The sequence below is a fragment of the Panthera pardus genome, unplaced genomic scaffold, assembly GCF_024362965.1.
Source record: "Panthera pardus isolate Hobbes unplaced genomic scaffold, ASM2436296v1 HiC_scaffold_13, whole genome shotgun sequence".
Classification (NCBI taxonomy): Eukaryota; Metazoa; Chordata; class Mammalia; order Carnivora; family Felidae; genus Panthera; species Panthera pardus.
This window is the reverse complement of record NW_026526688.1, coordinates 117,827,344-117,851,411: the sequence shown is the minus strand read 5'-3', so window position 1 is coordinate 117,851,411 and position 24,068 is coordinate 117,827,344. Positions and strand designations below refer to the sequence as shown.

Genomic DNA, 24,068 nt, shown 5'->3' with positions numbered 1-24,068 from the left:
GATTAGATATTTTTACATAATGAATGTATTAGTTTAATGTTTTGCATAATTTAAGAAAACATGTAAAAAATGGAAGCATATACACTCTTGTGAAATTTATTGAACAGTAGGACATTTTGTTATGCTTTCTCAAAGCAAGATTAAAAGGTGAATTGTTTTCAGGTAAAAACGAACTATGCATTCAGACAATCTAACCAACTGAGTCTGAACAGTTTGAACAGTTCTAAGTACCAACTATTTCAAAAGACTTTTTTAAAAACACATTTCGACCTACGCAAGTAGTTTATATTACTTGTGAATCCAGAAGGAATATCCTACAGGGTTTCCAGGGTCACTCCCATATAGATCATCAGTCTCCAACCTGGCAAACTAGAGCAAATATGGATGAAATGCCCACCTGTTTGCACTCCTTTCCATTTTTAGTGGACAGACAATTTTTTTTTAATTTACTCTGTTAATATCATTCTGTAAGTCTGACTATACAAAACTCCTAACTATTCACCCAGGAAAACAGCTGACTAAGGCTAACCAAAATATACAGCACTGTTTCTGTAATCAGCTCATCAAAAAGTTTAGGAATCAAGTAACTTTTATTTTCCTAATCAATAGATACACTCTTCATTCTTATTTAAAATGTCCCATATTTTTATCGGGTTAGTCTAAAATTTGTTGTCGTTTTTATTGATTTGTTCTGATTGGCTTTCTGGTTGCTTATTGGTTTGTATTTTGTTTGAGGACAGTTGAATTTCACCCAAACATTCCTACAGGATACCTTAAATATGAATTTTAATTATTTTTATTTTACTATTCCTAATTGCCATGCCAAAGATTGCTTAGAAGTTTCATGATATTTGGATGGGTGGGGGTATTATTTTCATTTAGGAATTATTGAAAATGTATGGTCCTTTTAAAAACAACTTTGGACCACCTTGCACTAAATCTAGTGATAGAAGGAAAATTGCACTGGACTTGTATTATAGTATGATACCTTGACCACAAATCTAGTTGACTTTAGTCAAAGTTAAACTTTTCTGAACTTTTTTCTTATCACTTATGAAATTCAGGATTGTTTTCCTACATTATTTCTATATTACACACCTGTTAATATCCTATCATTTTGTTTAAGTTGATTGAAAACTTTCCTCTTTCCCTTGATAGTTATATATTCGCATTTTGAGAGTAAAACAAAAATTTACGCTTTTATAAACTGGCATGTTTTTGATTTTTGAAACTAAAAATTGAGAACTCATTTTTAAATTATGATATAAAATGACAAACTGGTGGATGTTTCACTTTAAGATAGGAAACATCCATATTTACCTATAAATTTTTTATTTAAAAGTCACCAAACTTCAAAAACTTATTAACATGGTCAATTATTTAACTAGACAGATGCTGAGTGTGAAGAACACCCTATTTTATACATGGTCTACAAATGAATTTCTTTGGGAAACAGGAACCATCTCCCTTGCAGACAATGCTTTGTCCAGAATTCTACAATTGTCATTTGGGTGGCTGGGGCTCTCAGAACTTAATAGCATATATAAAGAAACGTGTCCCTCCTCCCCTAAAACACTCCTCAAAAAAATCAAGTTATCAAGTTTGGGGCAATATTTGGATGTTTTTCACCAAACTACTGAGAAGCACAACCAAAATTGTTGGCATGTATATTGAGCAGATAAATTTTTTAATGAGAGAAAAGAGAAGAAAGTGATTGAAATTGTTCTTTTTCTTGAGTTTCTAGTTTCTCAGTCTCTTCCCTCTAAGGTACTCTTTTCAAGTCCCTTCTCCAGCTTGTGATGCCAGTGTGTAACTTAGAGCTGAGAGCCAAGGGTGGGGGCAGGGAAATCTCCTGAGGTGCTGCTTACTAATGTAATTCCATAAATCAGCTAATGGGAGAGAAACCAGATCTGTGTGGTCTCTAATGCTGTCCCACAGAGATCAATCATGTCACCTGAACAATGTTCAGGGACTAAGAGGCTGGTGTTGCCCAAGGGATGATTCTATCCCTTGAGTCATATGAGGCTGAGATATTTTAAAAAGTTAGATCTTCATATCAGAAATGTAACTACTGTGAATCTGAAAACTGAAGGATTGATTACCTTTCCATGAGACAAAGTGCTATTATGTAACTTATTATCATAATGCATAATCACATGTTTATTAAAATCTCTCAATTTAATATTGATCATTTAGGATGCAAGTTTTAAAGGTAAGTTTTGTTGCAAAAAGGGCATATAGTATTTGTAATAACTGCTTTGAATAATTAGTGACAATTTTTTAATACAGAATTGACTAAATGAACAGTGTTCTATGCAAATACACAGTATCACAGAAAAACTAAATTTGTTTTATGTGCATTGTTATCTTATGGAATATTATCAAGAGGGTGATTTTATAAACATATTTCCAAGGCATTAAGATGCTCTTAACATGAGATGAAGCAAGAAAATGTGAAAATAAGTTAGGTTGTTCTAAAAGGAATGCCAGAGAGGGGGCTTTAAAAAATGTGGGCAAGAATCCCAAAACATCCATGTGAATCTGTCTTAATTTCAATTTACTCACCCTGAAAATCTGATTAAGCCTCCAGTCTTTGGGAGGAGAATAAGTCAATGGAAAGAAGGACTCATGAGGTTTGAAATGATAAATAAGAATAAAACTAATGATTATGATGCAATTATTAATTGGTGTCCATAATTTAAAGCCAACAAATATTAGCTACTGAACTTAAACCTGAAGTCCACAGGTAATACCCATAATGAAACCCCAAATCATTATCCTCAGCCAGGGAGTCTATCCAATCTCTAAAACATCTCCACAGATGATGATAACTTACAGGAACCAAATTAGAGAGGGAAGCAGGTCAGCAGGGGACTTTTCACCCACCAGCAAACACTGCTCCAGCTTTGGTTCAGTCATGTAAACCCTGTCATTCTGACATGCATCCAGCTGGTTTCCTACAACCATAACTGTGTGGTTACACATGTGCTTAAGGCTGCCATTGCCTTTTTAAAATAAGCTAGATAGAGTCTTAGCCAATTAAAAAACAAAACAAAACCCCTCCCCCAAACTTTTTCTTTCTGCCAAATAGCATTCCACTAACAATCTTAGCCTTGAACCATGACCTTCTTGTAGGAAGGAGTATGTAGTTAGGAAAACATCTTCAGAGAGCTCTATGAAGACTGAAATTTGTTTCCCTTCTCACCCACACCCCATTTTCTGAAGATCAACAGAACTTTTGTGCACGTGGATTTAAAAGAAAAGGTAGTACTATGGGATCATCTGTGATCAAAATGTCTAAGGAATTTAAACATCACAACAAGTCTGTGGGAAAACTACCCAAATGAGAAAAAAAATGGACATTTATGAAATTTGTCTAGACTGATAAATCAGCATAGAAACTTGTGCAGAAAACCTATTGATAGCCACATTAAGCTCCTTCAGAGCGGTTATTTACTAAGTAAATCAGAATTATTCAGTGGCCCTTCCCATTGCATACTCTAAATCGGGATGCAGGCTGGGCCATGGGTCTAGCTGAAGGTGTAGCCTACTTGCAACATGAAATCTATTATGCTACATACTATATAGTTAAAGAGGAAAAATAAAGCCATCTAGTCCCTATCAACTGGGCATTAACAGGAAATTTTATCATGAACTGAATTTTAATTCCCATAGGCCTTAGAGACTAGAGGTAAGTTGCAATAAATTAATCCAGAAAAACACAATTCAAAAACTAAAAACTAGTTTTTGCCACCTAAGAAAATAGATAGACCTGCATTTTTATAATTGCTATTATCTTTGTTTAAGCAGCGTTGCCAAAGGAAATGTAGTAAACCACTCTGAAGTAAAGTCAAACTCTTGACAAAGAGATGGATTCTCTTATAAAGAGGAGTAAGTGCAATATTTTGATGGACCCGATCACAATCAATAATGATAGCAATACAACACTGTAGTTTTTCTGGAATCCCAAAGTGCCATTTGCTTTGTATATTAATAAAACTTAAAAAAAAATCTGTATCTTATATGTGTTCAAACCTGCAACAGAATTCTTTAACTTTCCTCTTTTAACCTTTTAAAGAGGTTCTCCTTCATGGAGAAAACTCCTTGAAGCAGTGCTCGCAATTTTTAAAAAGAATGTGCAAGTGCCCTCTGATAATAACTTGTGAGAGCCAGTCTCACTCTATAATCTGACCCATAGAACACTCCCAAATGCTAAATCCACTATCTACATTCTCAAGTATATATGAACATCCTGCCATCTACTCTGCAAATTTTATCAAGGGACTAAATACGATTACTTTTCCATATTTCTTTGTTAAACATTCCACTAAAACCATTTACCTATGATTGTACATTTTTTCCCTTTTTGTTTTGATCAAGTTACCATATGAAACTTCCACCAGACACATCACTCCTTGTATTTAACATAATTAAAAGCCTAATTTAACAATTACTTTAGTGGTAATCAGTACATGCCTGTTGTAAGGTCATATAGGAAAAAGAAACTATTATTGACCATCTAGGGTATCAATCAAAACTGTGCTTGGTGTATAGAACAATTTTGTGACCACAAAAATGGTTACTTTGTCAGATGCAGAGCCCAAAGGAAATATACTTTGGTAACCAAATTTTTTTGGAATCATTTGTTTCTGAAACTACGTGAAACAATTCTTAAATAGAATTACCATCACCTGCCCAAACTGAACTAATTTCGTCCCTTTATTCTTAGACACATCCTTCTTAAAAATTGCAGGTGGTGTTCAGCTTTCCGTATTATTTCTGCTTTCTCAAAAAAACACCAGATATGCAGAAAATGGAAAATAGAAACGTTTTTTATCACGGTGGAGAGGAAAAAAAAAAAAAAACTATTCTAGAAGGGGGTAGAACACCCTTTTGAAACCATGTATTTCAGCTTCAATGATCACTCCGATTGTGTTTTAATGGAACTATAGGCTTTTGTGCCACAAACTGTGCCCTCACTGTTATAACTGGGCCACTAAGAAGTCTCCCTTAGCCTATAAAAGTATGTAAAACGCGAAGTGTCCAATCCTTTGGGCAGAGATGCTTTTAAAACTAATACTAAGAGGGAGGGGGGCATTTGAAACCGCCAAGGGGGCATTTTTGACCATACTGAATGTGAAACTTCTGAGTTTTTTAAACCAATTACATTAGTTTACCACCACAGATAAAAAGGAGGGGCGCACCCCCCCCCCCCATCTGGAGGCCAGTTCCACGCGAAGTGCAGTTGGGGAGGGTGGTGGAGAGGCCGTGCCCTCGCAACCACCTGCGACTGTATCTTACAACCTGAAGGAAGCTTCAGGAAAGGGGTACTGCATCTTCAAGCCAGACAAGAAGCCCTGAAGGGGAGAAGAGAGGGGAGTGAGGAGGGAAGGGGGGAGACTGGGAAACAAGAAATCATCTCCTCTGACCTCTAGTGAAGTGCCAGGTTTTTTCTTTAGCTCTTCACATTTTCTAAATTTGCAGATCTGGTGTCCCGTTTTGCGGTTCCTGCAACTGCTGCAGACGCCACAGTTGATGAGCCTCTTGCAGGGCACGCAGACCCCACACCTTTTCCTCTTCTTCTTGGCCGGGTTGGCTCCGCTAGCTCCCCCTGAGGAGGACGAGGAGGAGGAGGAATGATTCTGCGGGCAGTCTGCCAGATTGGCAATTTGAAACGCACTGTCTGTGACGGCTGCTGAGGCTGCTGCGGGGGAGTGAAGGGCTGTCATGACGATGACCCCTGGAGGTAATGAGATGCCCCCTAAAGCCGGGATAGCGGAAAAAGTCCCCACGCGCTCGGGGAGATTCATTATCTCTGCTTCAGCAGCGCCGCATTTGAGCTTGTTCATGCATTCCCCCGCCAAAGGTCTGCAGTGTTCAGGGGATAAGGTGGAGAGGAAATTAGTATTTGCCATTTGCAACGACGGCTCTGGCGGGCAGCCAGCTTTCCCCAGCCTCTGGGAGTCGTTTCGGTGGTGCATGCTGGTCCTGCTGCCGCCGCCGCCGCCGCCGCCACCGCCGCCGCCGCCGCCGCCACCGCCGCCACCGCCGGCGGGGAGGATTGCCGAGGAGGAGGCGGAGGAGGAGGCGGCGGCGGAGGAGGATTTCCTGCCGCCCCCGCCGCCCCCGCCACCGCCCCCGCCGCCCCCGCCGCCGCCGCCGCCCCCGCCGCCGCCCCCGCCCCCGCCGCTGCCCCAGAGCATGGCGGTGGCGGCGGCGGCGGTGGCCGCGTTGTCGCAGTTCCAGGGGGACATGCCGATGCGCGCGGCGGCCGCGGCGGCGGCGGCGCTGCTGGGGAAGATGGGGGTGGTGATGCGCGCGATCTTGGCCGCCTGCGGGAAGGCGCCCCCGTTGGTCTTGTAGAAGGAGGTGGCAAAGGAGCGGTAGCGCTCCATCTCCGAGTTGTAATCCACAAGGCTGTTCAGGGCCCCCTCGGGCAGGTGGCTTTCCTTGGGCAAGCCCGGGGCCTCCGGGCTCGGCCCGGGCTCCACGCAGACATTGGTGTTCATGGTGCAGGGGGGGAAGAAGGGGTGCAGGGTGGAAGTGGGGACCGCCTGGTCCGACACCTGGGTGGGAAAGGGGGGGAGGTGGGGGGGAGGGAAGGGGGTGATGGTGGTGTCGGGGTGGGGGCCGAGGCGGGAGGGGAAAGTGGGTCCGGATGGGGAGAGCAAGGTGAGGACTGCTTTATTCCTCTCTGGGGCGCATTTCCACAGACGGTGAATTCCCAGGCAGCGTCTTCCTTAGCATTATCCTCCAACTGTTACAACTAAAATAAAGAAAGTCATTCCAACGAGCTGCACGAGGAAAAAGATTAAAAATAAATAAACAGCCTCCCTCACCACCCCACCGCAGACACTGAGAGCTCCCGCATTCTTCGTCAGGTCGTTTGCATGACAATCATCAAGACGTGACCCCCCGATTCCCGCCCACCCCCCCCCCCCACACACACGCTCCCAACCCACTCCCTCCCACCCCACAGCACACCGCAGCTCCTCCCCCCTATTCTCATAACCCTCCAGAGAAAATGTATTAATAGCCAGGATACCCAGGGAAAGAGGAAAGACGGGGGTGACAAATGCCGAGGGAAAAGGGCAATTGGAGTGCTAAAGACATGCAAATCAGGGGTGGGAGGGCGATACTACCTATAAGCAGAGGGCATTTAAACATTATGAAATGTGTGAACAAGTGCTGCCTGGGCATGCAAATGCTGTAAAGTAGAAAACAGCAATGGCCCTATGAGGAAAATGAACAGGAAATTAGCAAATGAAGTACTGAGAAAGTCTACAATACATCCGAGTATAAACTGTAAGCAAACACAATACAACTGAGAGCTGAGAGACTGCCCACATACAATCCGAACTAAAGAGGCAGGGAAAAAAGAACTACCAGCTGCCACAGTGTCCTTCTGTGTCTGCGGTCATTAGTTTGAATCCCAGCACAGCTGGCTCTGTTAGGGTCTTAATTCAATGGACCAAGGACAGGTCTCAATTGTACAAGCCATTTGGTGGTGGGGCTTGGTGGGGGTAAGAGGGTGGTGTTCTACTTGTTTAAAAGAAAGAAAGAACGAAAGAAAGAAAAGAAAGATGGACTAGATACAAATTTTTAAAAATAATACAAGCAATGTCACAGGTTTTAAACCAAGTGCCTGCAGCCTCTGTAAGAATATTCCCAATAATTCCAAATGGAGACTCCTGTCTCTTCCCAAGACGAGAGGAAAGCATGGGACTTTTTTCTTTCTTTCTTTTTTTTTTTTTTTTTTTTAAGAATCTCTCATACTCACTGCTTTTTACATTGAGTAAAAGATGGGGGGGGAGGAAGGGAGATCTCTTAAGGTGTTGTTTACCTGAAGAAATAACCTTTAAAAAGATTTTTTTTTCTTTTGCTCTTTTTCAAAGGAAAGTTTAATGTTAACTGGGTATTTGCATTCATCTCTTTGCTTATAGGCCATTATTATGCTTTAGGAAGAGATATTTTAGTTGTTTATCACAGAGGAAGAGGTACATCTCAGCCCTTTAAGAAGTAATGCAAAGACATAAAGTGTATATTAACCTAAAAAACCCAGTTTCTTTGTTTCCAGATTTTGGGGGGGGGAGCAGAATATCTTTTGGTGACATCTTCTGAAGCCCACATATTGGCCTGGAATGTGGAGTTCAGGGAATTCTAAATGGGGGCCCAGTAGTCTCAAATATTCAGTTCAAAATGGATATCAATTATAGTAATTATGGTTATAATTAGATTAATGAACCATTTATGCCCAAACTCCAAGTGCAAAAACTTCAAGACCTGCTGATGAGGTGCCCTAAAAAGAGGGGTTTACGTAAACAAATCCCTATTAGGCAAAGTAAATCAAGATAAGGAACCTCACCCCAGGCTGGATTAGAAGCTAGCAGGCATCTTTCAATCACAGCAAAAGCCCCTAATCACTCAGGAACCACCTCTGTGGTTTCGCATTAGGGAAAACTGCTCCCTTCAGAGGTCTGATGGCAATACAAAGGGTGCCCCCCAAATGCTCCTGGCTAAATATTCTTGATGCTTGGAAGGGGGTAGGGGAAGACACAGCAAGATGATGCATATAGCTTCAGTTTCTGCGAATCACATTGTAACTGCAAGACCATAATAACTGCTACTCAGTAAAAACTAGTTATGCCAACCATGCATTAGCTATCACATTGAGTGGAGGGAAAAAATTCAGTATTTTAGTCTTTTGACCTTGTTCCAAATAAAGAAATAATTTAATGTCCCTTTTCCAGAGTATTAGAGGGCTGTTTCCAAACACAAGCTTTCCTTGCTTTTCCTATTGCCATCACCTCCCCCTCCCTCCCTCAAGGTTTAATGCCACCAGAAACTGTAGAAAATGATTGTGCCCAGTATCCAGGTCATTATTGTTTAATCAATGCATCTCTGGAGCATGAAAAAGGTACCTAAGCCACAGCTATTGTTTGGATTTTCTTTAAAAAACAAAATAAAACACACACAAATAACTATAGTCCTATTCCAAAGCTAAATTAGACAACCGTACTTCATGATCCTGTTTTGCCTTTAAACAATGTGACTGTCCATGCCTAATATTGTATGTCTGGTCTACCAGAGACATAGAGATCAAAGGTCATATTTAACATTCAGGAGGAGGGGCGGGTGCAGATTAATTAATAAATTAATACAGCGACGCCTTTTATTGCTGGACTCCAGCATTAATAATCTACTTTTACAATCCCAACGGACAGCAAACATTTAAGAGAAAAAAAGCCAGAGAAAGAGAAAGAACAATCACTTACCAGTCTCTTTTTATTTGGGGAGCCTTAGAATTTGCAGACGCTGCTAGTCTGCCTTTAATTAGTTGCACATCACCCCCTAACACAAAGAAACACAAATCCAGATGTGTCTTGGCAGCTCCCAATTACAACTTTAATACTTGTAAACAAACTGTTGGGGGGGGGGGGGATAAATAAATATGCGGATCAAAAAAAAAATACCTGTAAATGGCTTTTTTTTTTCTTGTTGCAGAGAGAAGGAGGAGGAGATGGTGTTAGTGGTGGGGGTGGAAGGAGGAGGAGGTGGGGGGAGAGGAAAGAGCCGAGTGTGAGTGTATGTGTGAGAGCGCGGGGCTGTTCTCGGTGGTCTCTCCTCTCCCAGCGCGTTGCTCTCCGTCCGTCTCCAGTCGCTGTGTGCGAGGGAGGGAGGGAGCCGGGGAGCCTCTCTCTCTCCCCTCTCTCTCTCTCTCCCTCTCTCTCACCCTCCCCCCTTCCCTCTCTGTTTGTGTGTGTGCGTGTGTGTGGTTGCTGGGGGAGGGGAGCGCGAGAGAAAGGCGAGGGAGGAGGTGTGGAGGCTGGGGGCGGGGGCGGGGGCGGGGGGGTGATTGGCGCCGAGGTGAGGAGGACGCAGGGACGTGGACACCTACTGATGATTGGCTGCAAATTACACGGGGAACAAGAGGCGCACGCGGGCCGGCGCTCCCCTTCACAAATCCTCTCCTCGGCGGAGGAGCCACGTTTCCCTGCTCGCCTGCCGTTCGCCCTCCCTCCCGGCGCCCGGCTCTCCGGCTCAGACGCCCAGCACCGAGGGCCGTTGATTATTTTCTTTTGCTCTCGGAGATAATTGCTTGGAAGGGATGGAAAGAGGGCGTTTCCGCCGCTCTCTCTAGGCGTGTGCGTGTGTGTGTGTGTGTGTGTGTGTGTGTGTGTGTGTGTGCGGGGGGGGGGGGGGGGAGCGTGTGCGGGTGTGTGTGTGTAAATAAACTTGTCTGGGTTTTCTGGATGGGTTGAGGAGAGGAGTACAAGAAACAGAAAAGGTCGCGTTTGTTTGAAGAATGCTCTTAGTTCGCACCCTGCCGCATGGCTTTTAAATAATTCTGCTGTACCTAGAAAGACTTTTTCAAAGATCTTATCACTTGGGGCTTTAAAGTAAGGGAAAACGGATCAGGTTTCTTGTTGTCCACATCTTTTAAATATTTGTATACCAGAATGTAAAAAATTGGTGATGTGACGCTTGACCGATCTCCAAATCAATCTCAGTCCTTCTCTCCCTCTCTTCTTTCTCCCCTCCCCTCCTCGCCTCTCCTCTCCCCTTTCCTCCTCTCACTCTCCCTCTCTCCTCCAATCCCCTTCTTTTCTGTTCCATCTGGTGGTTCCAAGTATTAACTCAGATTTTTAACTTACTGCCCTATTTTTAATTTCAAACTTTGCTCAAACAAAACTACTTTTATATCTGCATTAATTGATTTTATACTACTATGACTTCTTGACACTCAGAGAAAGAGCTTAATAATGGACAGATAAATCTTTTACCACAGGTCATGTATAAATAAAACTCACTCATAAATGCAGCTATGAATTAACTTTTTCACTGCTGCCTTCAACAAAATGAGATATTCCTGGATTCATGCTATCCTACTATTGAAATGAAGTATGCTCTAGTGGAAATGGTTATGAAATAATATATAAAAGCATGAATCTTTTTTGATAATAATTTCCTAAGACCGGCTAACATTAAGCTACAAAAGTAAAAAAGAAAAAAAAATAGACTGTTTAACGTGGTGTTCTAAAGTTTTGTATTAAAATTCAAACAATATTCTGAAATAAGGCAATAGTGTATCTTCAGCAAAGGAAGAAAAGTATCATAATGAGTTGTTTCTTTTATAATAACAAAATACTGAAAAGATATTTTAAACCATTTTATATTTGAATTTTCAAAAGATTGACCTTGACCATATCAAGATTCTGCCAACTATACAGGATTGATTATTGATAAGACGTTAAAACTGTGGTGTGTATAAATGAAGTTGATGTCCCAAGAGTGGGTAACTACTGAAATGAGGGGAAGATTCTTTCATGACTTATTGATTAATATGAATGTTTTGCTGTTTTTTAAACATAAAATAAGTTGGTTATAAAATTAAACAAACTGGCTATCTGGCATTTACAGACAAAATAACTGGATGGTTAATAATTACTTAAATTCACTCATAAGATTTTTTATACTTTTGTTAATTCCTTGTAAAAGCAAAGAAGGCCATTTTCTTTCTTTCTTTCTTTCTTTTTTTTTTTTTTTTTACTTTTTTGAGCCTAGCATCGTAGAAAATTGATCAGCAAAATGTAGGCACTTTTTAATGAATAAAAACATACTGCAAAGCTGATAGATTCTTAACCATCTTTTCAAGATATTTATAATATCAGTCCAATAATAAAAGTTTTGAAGTTCGTAAATAGTTTTTTAAAATCAAAACACTATGCTTTCTCATGCCATATTTGCTTTCATTTTCAGAATACACCAAGCTCACTTCCAAAATGAAACTCTAAACAAATGAGAGAAAATAGGCACCAAATTCCAAAGAATTTTATTTTCTAGCTTATAAAGTAAAAACTCCAGACCATTTAGGCTTAATTGGTAAGAGATGCTATTAATGACCCATCCGTATCAGATCTGTGCTAAGTGGTTTGCAGATACTTTATTTTAATATATATTTATGCACTAACCATATGAGGTAATTATTTCCATTCTTACAAATAAGTAAATTGAGGCCCATAAAAATTAGATAACCAAGATTGAGTCTTAAATTTTAATGTATAACAAGGCAAAATCTGCACCCAATCCTGTCTCCAAAGCCTTACGCTTCTAATCTTTATCCTAGTCTATCAGTAATGAATTAATTAATCAATAAACCCTCTCTGCATACTAGAACCTTAGTTTTAATTATGATCATAGGCCTCTAATTAATATGACATTAATTGAACATATAGAACAAATGATAAAATATACCTCATGGCTCTGATATTACATCATCGTCTTTCGATTAGGGAATTGATTACATCCTTGGCCCAATGGGATAAAGACAAATATCTCTTTTCTGGTCTACCTCTTATCCTTTATTATTATTATTTGTTATACTAGTTTTGCCACTTGCATATCTGTCATGTTTCACACCAGTCCTTGTCCTATGTTGTGATGTGTCAGTGTTTTGTAACAATTGCTGAGAACACTTAGTCCTCTGTTAACTCTTCTTAGGAATCCACAGTTCTACAAGTACTAAAAGTTAAGGTTTGTTCCCTCTGCAAAACGCCTGCTACAGCTTCTGATTACCTGAAAGTGGGCCTTTCCTCTGCTTTATGTGTTTTGTGATCTGAAGCAGGAGTACAGGGGCTTCATTGATATCTTCATGGGAAAATGCAAAATTACAACTTGAGTATCACCTGAAAAAGTATCTTCTCCTCTGAAAACATTTTGTAATGTGCTATGAAATATCATTAAAGCATTGCTGCCTTTCATCATGATCAGTATCACCATTATCCCGGAATCTCTAAAAAGGTAGCATATCTGTCCTAACAAAAAGACTCTGAAATGTATCAGCACAAAAACCATAGGAGTATATTTTTTGTTTCTGAAACAACCCAGGGTGGGAATTTCAGATCGGAGAACGATTCTCCTCTATGAGTGATTCATGGTTCCAGTTTCCTTCTATCTTGGCACTTTGCTGTCCCTGAAGGACTGCTCACCAACTACAAGGAGCAAGCAGAAGGGCATGGAGAAGGCACCATCCCTTCTTAAAGACCTTGGTCTTGAAGTGATCCACAGTGCTGCAGCTCACATGCAATTGTCAAGAATTGTGACGTGCCACGACTAGCTGCAAAGTTTGCTGCACAGTCACTTCCTAGATGTAACTCTATTACTGTGGAGTAGAGAAACGATTTTGGTGGACAGCTGGCAGTTTCCCACACAGAGTAACACTAAAAGGAGAATAACCGGCTGGAGGGGTTAAATAGTCCACACAGCCCAGAAGTGACCTTAAGATTCCTCCTTCCCTAAGAGCATTTTTGCTGATTATCACCCTGAGAGATTACCATTAAGAGCAATCTCAATGACTTTGGGGGAAAGTTTGGCAACCAGGAACAAATTATGTTTCTTAAATACGTGTAGGACATCCAAACTATGGTTAGAATATTCAAACAAGAATTTACTAAAGAACAAAGAAAGCATAAGTAACCGAAGCGGAGGAGATACCACAAACATAAAATAAACTTAAAGATAAATTGTAGTCATTAGCAGCTTACTCACTGGTGTTTTCAAAACCCAGAGGTACCATTTAACCCTCCAACCAGTCAGGTGCTCCCTATTAATCGCTAAAACTATCCACCATCCAGGTTAGGAAAGGTGAGCAGAGCTCTCTCACCTAACATTGTAGAAGCCACCTTCCCAATTTGTGTTTACAGTCTCTGAGAACTGCCTCTTTCCATCGTAATCCACACTGTGAATAATAATACAATAACTATATCCTTCACAGAAGGAATATACCTATAAAATGGATAGGGAATAATTTTTTTTAACTCTTCTTTGGAGCTACCTGAGATTTTTATTTCTCTGTCTTCTTTACCAAATTTGAGATCCTTGGTATCAGGAATTGTGTCTTATTCAGTTTTGTGTCCCAGCTCATAGAAGCTTGGCACATGGTAAGATCCTAACCTTCTGTGCCATGCACGTTGAAGGAAAGTAGCACACACAAAACATGGAAATAAGCTCTCCGTTGCCTGTAGGATAAAAATGCAAAATTCATAAGATGGCATTCAAAGCTCTTCTCTGATTGGCCCCATCTTTTGAATCTCATCTCTTATTATACCTTACAAGAACTCTCTACCCCAGCACATCCGTTTCTTCCAGACAACATTCCTCACTTTACCATGACCTTATAAAAAAACAAAGACGAAAACAACAACAACAACAACAACAACAACAACAAAACCCTTTACTTACAGAATCATAAACTAAGAGGAAGTACTGCTATTTATATAAAAGGGACTTTTTTGCTTGTGGCAAATTATTCTATTATAATGAAATAATATTTTTAAATCCCTTAAGTGAACATATTTTAGAGAATTTTTAGAGATTTTCTTGGTGACTCAAGAAGTGGAATTTGATCAAATTAGTTCTTAAAAATCAATATTCTGCACACCTGTTATTTTCTTTCACTTTTAATTAAATATCGATACATCATTATCACAATGCTGACCTTCATATTCAAAGCTGGTACTCTTAACCCGCCAACAGTAGGTCATGTGCTTTGAGCTGTTTTCCAGCAATAATAAATTTGTCTTAAGCTATCTACACTCTCTGGCCTTGTCTTTCTAATGACTAACAGGAAGAATTTATGAAATGGCTGGCCACCGTTAAGGGTAAAATCTGTGACTATTGAGGGTAATGAAAATAATGGGTTCACAGGGTTAAACCCATTACCTTGGCCTCATTAGCACCATATTCAAATCAACTATCCTCATAAAGTACACACATTCACCTATTTTTACATACAGTCTGGGCACTAGACAGAAATGTACCAAACGCTCTTCTGGGCATTGATTTTTAGTATCGTTCTTCACAAGGTCTAATTTGGTCTAGGCCCACTCTTATTTCTTTGCGGCACTCCTTGTTATATAAATTCTCATTTCTATAAAATTACATCTTTGAGACTCCACTTTGAGACTCAGCTGTGTAACAGTTGTCCACAAACACAGAATCCCATACAAATGAAATAAAAACAGGCCAGAAAGGGAAGTCTCCAGAAGAACACTTCTTCCATAGACTTCCTAACCGGCTTGATTTTGACGAGATACGGGCTTCCTTGTACTTTACCATAACTACTTGGTATGTTTTGTTCATTGGAGTATTAGAAAGCACAAGCAAGAACCTTACAGATTTTTTCAAAGTATTCACTCATAAAGGAAATAATGGTCAATTTTGGTACAAAACACCAAGTCATGGTAAGTATCTTCCAGACACCAGCAAATCTAAGCATAGTTTTGCAATTTGAGCCCCAAGTTTCTCTTTAGGGTCTCTCTTTTTCTCTGCTTGGCAGTATCCAGGCACCCTTCATTGGCCCTTCTCCCAGGAAAATTTGCTTCAGGCATGGAGCTGGGTGCTTTCCTGAAAGTGTATTTCTTAAGATAGATAAGTAATGATAAAATCCTATAAAGTTTGGAAATCCTGTGAAGTTTGCAAGTGTGAGCTGACCAGAAAACACTTCATGCACCTCTGTCAGCAAGCACTCAGTGTCACAGTGGCCCGTGCTTCCTGACGACAGTCCAGAATGTGGCAGCCTCTGTTCCTTCTGTTTTCAGCCATTCTCTTCTGCACACAAGTCTTACCTGACAGGATTTACAGAACACTGGCACGCAAGTAACAGAGTCCCCTCTCTCACTCCCTCTCTTTATTCTCACTCAAAGCCTCAAACCCAAATGTTCTCCTTTGCTCAAAGACAAGAGGCAGGCTTTTGTTTAAAATGAATTTATATGCAGAAACTGGACATTTTGTAAATAGGCTTGTGATCCTTCAAATCACCAGACAGGACTTGCCCAGTTAGTCAAAGCAAACAAAAAAAACCTCCAAGAATTTTAATAATGAGGTTATTTCTAAAATTTGCTTTTGTAAAGACATAAAATTAGGCTACGACCATCATACTTTTTAAGCTCTATAAAATTTTGAAATTAAATTTATTTTAAACCGTTTTCTATTAAGCAATGTTCACTGAAATCACCATTTTTGAATTTGACATTTTTAAAATACAATAAAGACATTTTTTATAATATGTTTGTGATTTTTTTTTCTACTGAGCTTGAGATTTTGACGTCCAATGTAACCTGGATAGCCCCATTTGCAATTACATTTCGAATCAAAACCTTTTTTTTTATGCTTGCTTTTTAAAAATGTATGTTTCCACCATTTAGTTTATCTTTAATTAACCCTTTTCAGAATAAAAGATTATTATCTTTCTTTGTTAAGATGAAGAATTCAGGATAATATCCCTGAGTTGTTAATGTTCAGTCCAGGAAGGTTTTTTTTGTTTTGTTTTTTTGTTTTTTCCAGTGCTGACCTTTGTTATGCCGTAGTTATAGCAACAAGAAGAGTTCCTTCTGTCTGTCTGTTGTGTTCTCTTTCCAAACTAATGACAGTCTTTTCTATGCTGCTGTGTAATATGGCGAATGCTTTATGTGCATCAGTTTCTTGATTTATTGATGTATTTAGTGAAACCAGCAATTTAAATGGAAATATTTTAAATAAATGAAATTAATTGAAATGGAATTTGCATATTATGTGTGTTTGTGGAATATGGCTCATTCATTTAGGTATTTTTCCATATTGTCTTTAAGCTTCCCTAATCAACTTGCAGTTTAACTTCTCAAAGATCTAATTTATTTATCCTATCATTATATCCTTAATCTAAACACGAAGAGAGAGAGAGAGAGAGATTGAAAGAGAGAGCTAGGGAAGCCCTCCTTAGGGGAGTGATGTGTTGTGAGAACATATAGGTTGTCTGCCAAACTGGGCCACACAATCTTCCTATGACCTTGGGCATTCTAAGCCTCATTTTACTGATCTGGAATATCAGTTTAATTATAGTAATTACCTATCTCACAGGGTTTGTGAGGTTTAATTAATGTTAGCAAAGTGCTGGAGCTATTTAGTAGAACAGTACTATAAAAGGCAAACTACCTGAAAATCACAACTGCTTCCTCCCCGCATAGTACCTAATTTTCTACACTACTTTTCTCTTCAGCCTTAATATCACATTTGTTGCTTTTTCCCTCCCCTTCAGATCTCTATCCGTGGTCCTTCCTACTTGAGACTTGCCGTGGATGAAGCACATGGCCTCTGCCCCACTTCTCTCAGGTGTACCATTTCCCCCGGGAGTTGAAACATTCTGGAACCCAATAGGAACAGGAGAAATGTAGTATCTGAGTGGCGGTGCCCTTCTCTTAAGTCAGAGTCTACAGTCTGAATTTGGGTCTCAAACACCTTCTGCTTGGGTGTTATTGGAGTTAGATTTCCAGTCTTTTTCAAAGATTGAGAGATCTGAAAGCCCTGTGTCTACATTCCCTTCTGGAAACAGTAGCTGGAGCTGTGATTAGAGATGGGGTCTCTAGTTTGCCGGCATTCTTAGCACTCCCTATTATCTAACACTTGTCCACCTAAACATTGGAATTTGCAACTCAGGGCCTCTGAGAACATTAGTGCTAGCTAGCTGTTCACTGCACAACAATGCCTGGCCAAATGGACAAGTAGGGGCTGGAATCCAGCCCATTGCTCTGCTTGCCAAGCCATGTTCTGGTGGGTCTAATTTGCACAAAGGCATTCTAGGGACCAGAAGTGGCCTTGTCAGTATCCCAGCTATAAGTCAATTAAATAGAACAGTGACTGCCACAGTGACCTTAATTAGTATTAAAAAATTAGCATCCCGTCTTTGAAATTATACCCCACAAGACTATATCAAACTTAAAATCGTATTCCATTTTTGTATTTACCCTCTCATCTTGTGGACCCATTTGTACCTAAAACGCATTCCAACATGAGCTACTTTTCAAATACGATGTAAATAGCATGAAAATTTTAGTTGTGTTAACTCACTGTGGCTGAAACAGAATTATATTTAATTAAAAATTAATAAAATGACCAAAAGCATAATGTGTATTGGATCGTTGTAATAGTGTTATATTTCTTTCTTTGGGGACAACTACCTTTGAAATAGGGGACACTATTTATACCCTATTCTCTGTTAACTGCTAGCATTTTACAAGGGTAGCACTGCTTGAAAGACCAGTTGTTCTTACCTATTAGGAACTTGACTTTTTTTTTTTTTTAAGTTTATTTATTTATTTTGAGAGAGACAGCCTGAATGGGGGAGGGGCAGAGAGAATATATCAAGCAAGCTCCGTGCTGCCAACTTACAGCCTGACGACCACGTGGGGCTCAAACTCACAAACCAGGAGCTCATGACCTGAGCCTAAACCAAGAGTCAGATGCTTAACCGACTGAACCACCCAGGCACCCCAGTAACTTGGTGCTTTTAAAATGATGATGATTTGATGGCTTTTCCTTTTGAATGTCTCTACTTTTAGAACTATTCTTTTCCTGTCATTTTGGCTATGCTATATAAGCAAAAAAAGAAAGTGAAAAGTGAAAAAGAAAGTTACCCAACGGCTACATTCTTGATTTACACTTCTTTCCCAAATTTCACGAGTCCAAAATTTGAACAAGGTCCCATGAAAGCTAACCTCTAGATATTTTACTGATCACTAATCTATTTGCAAGAGAATCCAGATAACTATATCTTTCCCTTATACAAAACATAATGTAACTTTTACTCTTCCACTGTAGTGGGAAGGAAAGTTGTCAGATTTCTACTCACTACATGTAAGAGAAAATTACTCAAACTGGCTTAAATGATGAGGTCCCAGATAGGCAGGCTTCAGGCATAGAACAATGTGTAGTTTCAGGGTGTCATGGGTGGTACACGTTCTCCCCATCTCTTTCCTCAATCATCCCCATCACCTTGGTCTTCCCTCAGGCAGATTTCCCTCACAGTTACTGCTGCAGCAATTCCAATCATCATTTCCAGGCATCTCAAGGAAAGAAAAGGGCTGCCTTGTTTTGTGTCTATGTCTTTAGAGCAATAAAATCTAGAAGCACTAAGGCTGATTTCCACTAAGATCTCATTAGCCAAAATGAGGTCACATGTCCACACCCACACCAACCACTCTCAAAGAGAATGAGATTGACTTAGTCTTACTTTTTTATTTATTTTTTTTACATTTATGTATTTTTTGAGAGACATAGAGAGACAGAGCGCAAGTTGGGGAGGGGCAGAGAGAGAAGGAGACACAGAATCCAAGGCAGGCTCCAGGCTCCGAGCTGTCAGCACAGAGCCCGACACAGGGCTCGAACTCACAAACCGCGAGATCATGACCTGAGCCAAAGTCAGATGCTTCACCGACTGAGCCACCCAGGCGCCCCTGAGATTGACTTGGTCTTATGAGTATCTACTATACCAGGAGCTAGCAATGAGATCATCCTGAAGCATATGACGGTCTGGAGGATAAGAAATATCTAAACATAGAGCACCTGGCTGGTTCAGTCAGTTAAGTGTCTGACTCTTGTTTTCGGCTCAGGTCATGATCTCCCAGTTTCATGGGTTCAAGCCCTGTGTCAGGCTCCGGGATGGCAGTGTGAAGCCTGCCTGGGATCCTCTCTCTTCTCTCTCTGCCCCTCCCCCACTTGCATTATCTCTCTCTCTTTTTCAAAATAAATAAATAAACCTAAAAAAAGAAAAGAAATATCCGGGGTGCCTCAGTGGCTCAGTTGGTTAAGCGTCCAACTTTGGCCTAGGTTGTGATCTCACTGTTCCCTGAGTTGGAGCCCCATGACAGGCTCTATGCTGACAGCTCAGAGCCTGGAGCCTGCTTCAGATTCTGTGTGTGTGTGTGTCTCTCTCTCTGACCCTTCCCCACTCATGCATGTCTCTCTCTCTCTCAAAAATAAACATAAAAAAAAAAAAACAGAAAGAAAGAAATATCTGAACATTAATCATCATTCAATTGAGAAAGAGGAAGAAGGAGGTGGGGGACTGGATGGCTGTTAGTGAGACAAGTATCAGTGTCTGTTGTTGCCTTGTATAATTCCATTACTTTGTTTTTTCCTTCTTGAAAAGGTAAGCAGTCCTAAATCTCATGAATCATGCCAGATTATACATGATAAGGAGAAGTCAGTTTATGGATACTAACATTGTATCGTGAGTAAAAATTAAAATTCCAGTTTTGACTCTGTAAGTAAGAGCTCATTTTTAGCCACATGGCTTTCTGAGCAAAGCTTTACCGACTTATTACTACTGAATCCTCTCATATTTGTCTCAGAACTTGTATGCTCTTCTACACAAGTCAAAGGGTATCTGAGCTCCAGAATAAGGGATAGGGTTAAAAACTCTGGATGTTAGGAGAAAGCAGAGAGAATGAGGAAATTAAATTAAGAGAAGTGGTGAAATTTTCATGGTATAGCACATTTATTTCCATAATTAAGTCTATCATGAATAATTTCCTCTTATACCTTCTGCTGGCCCTTACAACCATTACTTTAACATATTTGCAAGGTATGAGAAGCAAAATAAATAGCCAGTCTTTAAAATTTCAAGTTGATCCCCAAACTGACTCAAATTTGCAAAAATCTGGCATAATTTAAAAGTAAATAAATAGAAGCAACACTTAGCAGAAGGTTCCTAACATAAACAAAGCTGTGCACGTTTTGTTTATTTATGGGATCCATGCAAAGTGTCATATTCATTTAAAAATATTCAGCACAAGAGTGATTGATTTAAAAAATTGAATAGAATTAAGGACTATAAGCATTCTTTAAACCTAAAAGTTTGGAAAAGGGAGATTGACTAGTTTTTGTAATATTATACTTGGGAAAACATTTTTCTCCTTTACGTCTGTTCAGATTTTTTTTAATGGATGATTGTGAGAAAGATAGTCACCATTTCTCAAAAGTGCATATAAATTGGGATGTGACAAACTCCACCCTTCATACAACACCTGAATGTTGCTCAAGGTTAAGTACTGAAACATAAGTATGAAGTCTCCTATATTAGTCTTTTTCATTCAAGGAATTTTTACGATGCTCCTAAAAGACAAAACAGTTTGAAATCCTTATCCCTGTGGGACTCACCTCTACTGCCATTTCTTTATTCAGCTGATGGCTATTCACTCTTCCTTTCCAGCCTGAATTATTCCCTATCATATTTTAATTGAATAAACATTCCTTAAACACCAGATATGTGCACAGCATAGTGTGTGAAGTACTGAGGGAAGGAAAAACTGCCCTGGAGAAACTAATAATCTGACAGAAAGTACTCAGATGAGGAGAAAATACATACACATGTACACACGCAGAGATCTAATGACAATTATCCCGTTAAAAAAAATCCCATAAAAAAATTTTAATGTTTCTTTCCGAGAGACGGAGACAGAGAGAAAGCAGGGGAGGGGCGATAAAGACAGGGAGACACAGAATCTGAAGCAGGCTCCAGGTTCTGAGCTGTCACCACAGAGCCCTACGTGGGGCTTGAACTCACAAACTGCGAGACTGTGACCTGAGCCGAAGGTGGCGCTTAACCGACTGAGCCCCCCCAGGCACCACTATCCCAGTTATTTTTTAACAAGAAGAATTTAAGTGAACAAGTAAAGGGTAACATGAAGTGGACTCTGAAAACTTCTATATATGGGAAGGGTAAATAGAGGGTAAAGATAGCAAACAGGAATGATTGGATAATTTGAGGGTTAGGATGCTCTTCAGAAAGACCTCACAAAAGAAGTCCTCTTTGAATTGGAATGACTAACAAATGGAGAAGAGGAGAAAGAATATTTGGTGTAAAGGAAATAGTGTAAGCAAAAGCTGAAGGAACACAGAGTACATTAGAGCCCACAAATGGTGTGTTGTTGAACGTGACTATTGTAAAGGGTCTCCCAAGAAGAGAAAAAGTGATGGGTAATGAAACCCTGGAAGAAGAACAGAGTCAAATTGCATAAAACCTTTAACGTTATCCTGAGGAAAAAAGCCTTGTTTGGTAGTAAAAAGGAGCCATTGAATGTTTTGAGTACAGGACATTTACTATCAGCACTTTTGTTTGTTTTTAAGGTCCCTCTGACTTCCACTGGAGAAGATGATTCGGAGGGAGGAGAGACATCATGTTCCTGGAGGGCATTTTAGATTCAGATTCCTGCTACAGAATAGAACAGGCAGGAGACCAAGCCGAAAATTTTTGGAATGCCTACATTTTAATTAAGGGACCAATAAGTTTCAGAAGACAAGGAAGGTGACTCAGAAAGAGTCATCAGGAAAGGAGATAGTGACAGAAAATCCCAAAAGGAAGGGTATTCCTAAATTGCTAAGTGGTCCACAGAAATAATGATGCTGAAAAATCCAAAAAAGGCTTGAAAGAAGCTGCCAGGGGCAATCCTAGAGTCGTATTCAGAGCAGTTTCATTTTTACCACTAATTGGTTTGGGAAGAGATGTCAGATTCCCATTACTATTCCTGGTCTTAGTGCAACCCCACAATTGGTATCTGCTCACTCATGTGCCAAAATCACGGTTATTTTATAATTAATTTTATGGGAAACTATTATTTATTTTATATGGTAAAACAGAAACTAGACGCTCCTGCTGTACATTTGAGCTTCCCCATAAAGAAGCCAACACATTTGGCCATAAGAACTTTTTGCAATTGAGAGAGGGTTTCAAAGGTTTTGTGGTTACGTGATAACTATGTAGTAAAGACCATCTTTTTCCAGTCTCTATACCTCTATCAAGATGATGAAGAGAGGTTCACAGATTCCAACCTTTGTGTATTTCCCAATACTCACCTCATCAGAACTCATCAGGAATGTCAGGACTCATCTCTCTCTCTATCTCTTTGGGTTTTTTTTTTCTAATGTTTATTTATTTTTGAGAGAGAGAGAGAGAGAGAGAGAGAGAAAGGGGGGGTAGGGGGAGAGACAGAAGGAGAGAGAGGATCTAAAGCAGGCTCTAAGATATCAGCACAGACCCCAACACAGGGTTTGAATCCATGAACCACAAGATCATGACCTGCCGAAGTCAGACCCTTAACTGACTGAGCCACCCAGGCGCCCAGGACTCACTCATCTCCTGATGCACTTTGTCACTATTTTGTTCAGTCACCATGAGAAACCCTGATTCCCAGGACAGAGTTCATTTTCCACATTCTCATTTCCATATAGCTCTGCACATCCACCTTTCAGTACCCATCTCCCTGTCTCCTGAGACTGATGGTCTATTAGTAAAATCCTTCATGTCCTCAGCAACCTCTCCGGAGGCTCCTTTCATCTGGCTCTTGCTCAAATGTGGTTCCTTTAGCAGCACTGCCTGCCCTTTAGGTCTCACAATTGGCAAACTGGGAAGGGTTCATCCCTGCTCTTCGTTGCCACTTACAGACTTCCCCATGCTCTCCAACCACCCCCCCCCCCTTCCCTGCTTTAAAATTAATGTCATCACACTGTACCATCTACTTCTGGTTCTTTTGAAAAATCATCTAAAGGACTTGGAGGTTTGTCTGAATCTTCCACGAATTTCTCTTTAGCTCCTGGCTCACTCTGCCACAAGTCTTTCCTTGATTTTGAGAGATTGCAGTATTATTTGGGTATGTAATTCTCCCAGGACCCTTTCCTCCTTGACATCCCCCTTCCATGATGATTTCTTCCACCTTACCTCAATTACTGACCTCTGTGGTCACACACCCACTCTAGACCCACTGTCTTCTTGTCACCTCCTAACTTTCTAGATCTTCAGATCCTTGATTCTCAAATATCCTTCAAACCCTCACCCACCAGACCACCAATCTATTGATCCTACTACCACCTTTTCACTCATCCATCATGGCCTTCGCTTCCCTATATCCTCAGCTTAGTCAACATTATAGGCCCTCCCTTGCAAACTTTCTCAATTTTCTGTGATCAATCATTTTGAATATTCTTTCATATACCTTAATCTGCTTGCTTTCTCTTCACTAAACTTGCTAAGCAAACCCTTACCCTCGTTAAACACAGCTCTGTAACTCCTTCATTTGTGTATCCGAATAGCTGAATGTGGCTGTTTGGTATTGTGATTTACAAGAAATTTGTATTTCTCATCTGAATTACCAAAATATATTCTCATGGGTATTTGGTCTTTGGCTACAGTTCCTGGCTCACAGTTTCCAAAATCCTTGGAATGTCCTAAGTATTGAGAGTGATAAATGTGTCTTTTG

General features: G+C 40.1%; 1 protein-coding gene across 3 annotated transcripts in view; it reads right to left on the bottom strand.

Annotated features, from left to right (window-relative positions):
- The window catches only part of CXXC4 (CXXC finger protein 4), a 49,307-nt gene that overhangs the window by 20,235 nt on the left and 5,004 nt on the right, over positions 1-24,068 (bottom strand). Inside the window, exons 1-3 of one of the 3 annotated variants that reach the window (XM_053901366.1) lie at positions 9,474-9,796; positions 9,276-9,351; positions 5,430-6,766 (exon numbers count right to left, since the gene is read on the bottom strand). In XM_053901366.1, the coding sequence (XP_053757341.1) occupies positions 5,430-6,509 (1,080 nt within the window). In that variant the 5' untranslated portion in view covers positions 6,510-6,766; positions 9,276-9,351; positions 9,474-9,796. Of the gene's footprint in view, positions 1-5,429; positions 6,767-9,275; positions 9,352-9,473; positions 9,797-24,068 lie in introns of those variants that run through there. The other 2 variants (XM_053901367.1, XM_053901368.1) reach the window with 2 other exon arrangements.